This window comes from Amphiura filiformis, chromosome 4, assembly GCF_039555335.1.
Source record: "Amphiura filiformis chromosome 4, Afil_fr2py, whole genome shotgun sequence".
Taxonomy (NCBI): Eukaryota; Metazoa; Echinodermata; class Ophiuroidea; order Amphilepidida; family Amphiuridae; genus Amphiura; species Amphiura filiformis.
Genome location: NC_092631.1, coordinates 39,666,392 through 39,673,156, shown reverse-complemented (window position 1 = coordinate 39,673,156; position 6,765 = coordinate 39,666,392). Strand labels below are relative to the sequence as shown.

The 6,765-nt window shown below is 33.2% G+C and overlaps 1 protein-coding gene across 1 annotated transcript in view; it reads left to right on the top strand.

Moving 5' to 3' along the window:
- Positions 1-5,250: 5,250 nt before the first annotated feature.
- Positions 5,251-6,765, top strand: part of LOC140150881 (hephaestin-like protein) — a 39,629-nt gene continuing 38,114 nt past the window's right edge. The window contains 1 exon segment of the mRNA XM_072173040.1: positions 5,251-5,500. Coding sequence (XP_072029141.1) covers positions 5,343-5,500 — 158 coding nt within the window. The 5' untranslated portion in view covers positions 5,251-5,342.

Here is a 6,765-nt window from a genome sequence, read left to right as displayed (position 1 = left end):
AATCGGCGAAATGTATCGTTAAAGGGACATTCAGCATGTTCTGGTAAATTTTTAAGTTTCAATGTTTGTAAACAGACTTGCATAATAACCGGCCATTTAAAGTACAAACTAGACAAGTTAAATATGAAGAAAACTATTTTGGCACGTCAAGTGATCATGTCTGTTATGCCCAGTGCGTTCCAAGGTTCTGCCTTGATCACATTAATTAATATTCCAGGCATTTGCCGCTATAAAATTTAGACTTACTTTATCTTGTAAGTCAGAATACGCTTGCAACAAAACGATATATTCACACACTCACACCCCCCCCCCCACAAACAAACATATAGTTTTGGGTATAGGCCTATAGTGATGAGAAATTCATAACTTTCACAAATCATGCTGTTTTGTCAAAATAAATATTGTTGCAATTTTCATTTGTTATTTCAAGTTGATTGCGCCACATCATGAGAGATTCCGAATTCCGTTGACCATGCCCACAAAATCTGTAAATGTCCCTTTAAACAACTAGGATTTTTCCGTAACTAACCCACTTGCTTAAAGGCTTTAACTTGTGAAAAGTTAACGGATCTTAAACTTTTCTGTTTAAACCTGTTAAACCAAATTGTTTAAAAGAAAATATGTGCCTTTAAACAGATATTGGTTAAAATCGTAAGCAATGTTTCGTAAACAGCGCAATCTTAAGGTGGTATTGGATGCATTTTCTATAAATTAGAAAATGCTTTGAGCATGTTTTAAATATATTAATTGAGTAGGGTAAAGTAGGCCCTACACTGATCAATATGCCTTTTGTTTGGAGCAAATCGGACATACGGTTTCCAAAATACATCAATTTATATTTTCTTTGTATCCTATTGTTTTTGTCAATAATCAATATAGTTAATGAGCTAAAAGGACTGGAAAGGCTTATTAATATGTAATTTTTTCCAATATTTTGCTAAAAATCAATGCATAAATGTTCAGGGTACTTTTATTTTGCATACTTTTGCCCTGAAACTTGGTCAAAGTGTTTCTAATATGTTCTAATGTATTATATAGTGAAGCCGCCCTCTAATTTGCATATTTGCATAATTAATGAACCTTTTCCAATTGCGACTCCCAAAATGTCCAACTCAGTACTTCATTTCTAATATAACCAGCAGAAATAATCGATATTTCATTGTGGCTTGCAAAATCATCCATCCATGGGTGCGAGTTGATTTTGACAAAATTGGTTGTCGGAATTGAAAAATGGTGCAATCAAAACCGAAATTCTGACAAAACTATGGTAGGCCTATATGCTTTAGAAAGTTGGAGAATATTTTTCATTAGCGAATTATGTTACTTATGAAAAGCAAAAACGTTGAACCCCCCTTAAAAAAAGCTCGCGGGGCAAGTAAAGCCTATGAAAATCGAAAATCCTTCACCAGAAGCCTAAATTTCATACCTAAGTTTAACAACAGGGTTTGAAAAAATATACAGTACCAAACATTATAGTTTTTCCTGACATTTACTGAAAAAATGAAAATTATTTCTTTTTAATTTGGTGGACAAAATTAATTTTACAGTGAAAAGGTGTAACTGAAAATTTCAACACCAAATTTGTATCGTTTGTATGTAATTCAATACAGAATGGGGTAGTGCTGTGTTCTTTCTTCTTCTTTTTTTTCAATTACAGTCACTCAAATTCCAATATTTAATATAAAATAAGTTAATGCAAATTGAATGATAAAAAACGTGTCACAGTTTTTATTTTCTAGTTTCTATAACAGTCAACACCATGCATGTTTAGAAACATGAAACTAAACACTATAGTGTCCAGGTCAACAAATGAACTAAAACACTTTAGTTTCTAACTAGTGTTGAGGACAGCTGTAGAAACTAAACATGTCACAGCATTTATATAGAAACTAAACACTGTTACACGTTTAATTACCTGTAACACTTTTTACATACTCAAACTGAACACAATCAAGAATACCACACTTCAAAAACAAGTGTTAATACATTAACACTATTTGAGTAACACTTTTTAAACATGTTAAACCGAAATGTGTTAAAATATTAACATTTGTGTTAAAATATTAACAATTGTGTGTTAATAAAATATTAACACTTTTACACTTTTATTAACACATTAACACTATGGTTAAATGAGGATGTTAATTTTTAAACGCTTTTTAAAGCACGTTAACACCACTTTCCAAAAACAAGTGTTAATATATTAAGTGTTACTTTTTAAACACGTTAAACCGTCATAATGTGTTCAAATATTAACATTTGTGTTTATATTTTAACACACAATTGTTTTTACATAAATGTTAATATATTAACGGTTTAACATGTTTAAAAAGTGTTACTCAAATAGTGTTTTATCTATTAACACTTGTTTTTGCAGTGAAACGAGCACATAATACATGCACATTGTCAAAAAAGAAGTGCACACACCAGCTCTATCATATAGCAACTTCATAATTCTCTGAGGTTTTCTATTATTTTCCCCTAACTTTTGTTTTCACCCTCAAATGGTTGAAAGGGGTACTTTTGTTAACTTAGCCCAGCTCCGGGGGCATTGATGTCTGGGCTTGTTCTGCCTTCCCAGCAAACATTAAGTTTCAAAAAATATTAGCAAAAGCTTAGAAAGGGTTGTTTTAATGTAGGCCTACATGATTAATCGGATAGCAACGTTTGCACAGTATTTTTTGTGATGGGACCTGCGAGCACATCACACACACAAAATTCTGAATACGAGGAATATCAAATAATTTTGCTATTTTGACATTTTCGATATAGGCCTAATACAAATGTTATGGCAAATTGATCAAGAATTGATATTTTTGATATTTTAATAATGGTCCTCGAAGTAAACTTTACAAATCTTATGATATGTACTTAAAGTGTATGTAGCTAGGAGGAAAAGCCGTCTATCATTTTAAAATTTCGACATTTCGTATTGAAGATGTGCTTTTTTTTTTCCAAAAGACCGCGAGAAAATTGGAAAGTTAAAGTAACCAAATATGAGGCTATAGTTTTCCCACTTTGTTTTTTCAACCCCTTTCACCCCCCCTCCTTGATTGCTAATGGTGCATTACCGTGCATATCTAAACAACGTGAAATGTTTTCCATCTCGGGAGTACGTGGGCCATATTTTGTTTATTTTTTATTTCTTTGTTTTAAAATTGTGAAAAAGTAACTTTCTGAAATCACAGATAATTGGAACAATATCTGTGCTGAAATCGGTTTCTGAACCAGCCTTCTGATACTTTCAAACCAGTATCTCTTCCGCCCCCTCGGGGCTTGGCTACGGAATTGGAATTGTATTATTCCCATGACCTACACCACATTTCGCCATACTGCGTTTTAGAAACGCTTGCTGTTAGAATAAGACAATTTTTAATGCTAATTTATTGCACATTCTAGGGAAGCGTGGTTACCGTTTTGAAATAACCGAGTGGGAGGGTTTTTAAGAAAATATTTGTCCTGTCAAAACTGAAGCATCCTCTGTATAAAAGAAAATATGAATATTAACTGCACATCATATATAACGATTCGTGATACCCAATTCTCGCTATTCGCAATAAGGGCGCCGCCAGCGGTTTGCGATGTAATCGTGATGTATCATGGGAAAAGGTCGACATCCAAGTCCGCGCAATACGAATATTACCATGCTATTACATAGGAACACGTGACAATATTTTTAGTTTGTCAATATAACGGTATTACACGCAAATCGATAGAAAAAATTAATTGTGCACATTTCAAATCACATTATTAAGTATTATTGAGTATCGATTCGCGTGTAACACCTTTATTTTGACAAACTAAAAAAATTTTCAAACATGATACATCACGATTTTCCCATGATACATCACGATTACATCGCGAACCGCTGGCGGCGCCCTTATTGCGAATAGCGAGAATTGTGGCACATTTGATGTCGTTTATGAGGCAGACAATTTTATTTCAATTTTATATACGCCAAAATATTTTTTTAATAGAGCGAGAATGGCGATAGAAAAAACCTTGAAAATTCCATGTAAAAATGACATTAGACCCTACCAATGATTACTGTTTCGTTTTTATGGTAATCTAATATTTTATTTCCTGAAATAAAATTAGGGGTCTAATGTGGATTTATTGTATAAATGATGAAAACATCGACGTGTATACAAGAAGCTACAAGAAAAATGGTAGGCCACGCCACACCGACATACTTTTGGTATACGGCGGCGAGCACGTGCGAGTCAAAATCGATATAAGGCGCGTGAAAGTCGATTCCGAGTTTATCGTCCCCGCCCGCATCATTTTTTGGACACCAAAAACACCCGCGTCAAATTTAAAAAATGCCAAAATAATTCATTATTTTCAAAGTATCAGTGTTTTCACCAGTTTTAGCAATTGGAAACATATATTTTTGTTTGTAAAACATATAAATTTATAACTTGGAACCAAAACCAGGCTCTTTTCTAACTTTTCTAGTCCCTACCCATACAAAAACATGTTATCAACACCCACTTTAGGTCAATAATGAAATCTGATGAAATAATGAAAAATGAAAAATGAAAAAGTCACCTCACCAACCTGGGAAAAAAAGGGACGATAAACTCGGAATTGACTTTCATGGGCCTAATGTATGAAAAAACTATTGTGCGTAGGCTCATTTATTGTATATAGAACACGCAGTTATCAACAATTGAGCGCTATTAATACACATTAATGTTTTTAAACAAATAAAATTCCAAAATATGGTACGTTTTCTGTCTTTGCTTGTCACGTGGTAGGCCTATGTTGTAGTATAATGAAGTTGCGATTATATGTTTAAATTTTCATCATGATGCAATCAAGCCGAGCGGTCTAAGGCGCTGGTGTTATGTCAATACTGTATAGTACTGCTCAGTGCAGCGTGGGTTCGAACCCCGCCGGCGCCTCTGCCAAAATAAATTTCATTTTTATTTATTTTTTTATATTTCATATTATGTTAGGGAAATGTGGCTGGGAGAATGTATGTATGGCGAAGAGTGGTGTGCCAAAGACCATGAACAGTGATGAAGACTACCACGTGCTTGGCTCGCTCACAAAACACAGCCAATTATTTATATCGCACAGCATGCTGGAATCGTGTTACTCGCAATGCCCTTTGCCATGTGCTAGGATCTATGATGTGACTGAACTGGTTAATACTACTATACTACGCTACGAAATATATAAGCTTATATAGCTCCGGCATGCTAGAAACATTTTAAACCATATTCGTATTGTGGAATCATTCCGACAAAATTGATAGATTTTTCTGAAACCTAGTCCAACGTTTCTTATTAAAATTCTGTCATTTTTGACATAATTGGATAATCAGAGGAAAAACGATGCTTAATGTTTTGATATTATTTCTGCTGGCTCTATTGCCTTATTGTCACTCACGTACACAAGCAAGGAGGTATTTCGTTGCGGCTGTAGATATTGAATGGGACTATGCACCAACGGGAACAAATGTCATCACGAATGAGACTATTCATGAACATAGGTAAGTGAAATTGAAATAGAATTTTGGTATCGAGGAAGTAAAAGATATTTCTGTGAAATCATCTCTGCAATATAATAGTATCCGTCCGGGCAACATAAATTATGGACCATGTTTTTAAATTCCATATTTCATAGTTTCACGTTTTGAGTAAAATACATTTTTTTTTTTATTTTACTTTTTTTGTTTTTGTTTTTGTTTTGTTGTTTATATGATTAATCATGAACCCTGTTAATTATAGGCTATTAAAGTATCGACCCCAGATTATCTAAAACTCAATTTGACAATTTTCAACAAGAAAAATAATACGAGACTCGTATCAACCTCCTGTGGTAGGAATACCGGGAGGAATACTCAGTGCATGCAAACTTGAAAAAATAATGTTATTAAAGTTATACCACGTGGTAAAACGCAGTACACGTGCAATTTCCTATTAAAGAGCTGTATACAATTATTGACACAGTTTACGGTGTCCCTGCCCTGTACAGCTGCCTAAGGTACGTATATTACCTATTTCAAACCATTGATTTAATGTTTTATGTACATTGTACAAGATTGATTTTTGAGTTGTGACTCGAAGTATGAGCAAATTTGTATTGAGACAAACTATAGGCCTACAGGGTGTGTCAATAAAAACAGTCAAGAGTTTTTTCATAATTCGTAAACTGCATTGTCTAAAATGTTTGCCAAACCAATGTGAAATTTGCATTTTGCGTCGTTGAGGGACAATTTATTTAGCCTCAAGCTTTTTTTTAAGTTGTCCGCGAAATTGAAATCATGCGCTTCTGAGTTAACGTTTACCAAATTTAAAGACCTCACAAAAAGTAACTCAACCGTTATACATACGTCATTTCGGTAACAAATGCCCAGCAAACACAAAAACGAAAAACGTTTTTAATAAGTTATATTTTGGCTTTTGGTTTACATAAAACGTTTTAATAACATTAAAATGTCGGGTTATATAAAGGTCATGAAAACGTTTTAAAATGTTTTGTATGAAAACACACTGCAACAATATTTTTAAAATGTTTTTAAAAATATTATTGTAAACTATTTTTGCAAACATGTTTTGCCAAATATTTTGTGAACACTTAAATAACATTATGTTAACATATTTGCACCCAGCAAACACAGAAATGTTCTTAAAATGTTTTTATTTTTTCAAAACGTTTTGATAACATTTAAATGTCGGGTTATATAAAGGTCATGAAAACGTTTTTAAAACGTTATTGCAAATATTTTGGGCAAACATTTTTCGCAAAATATTT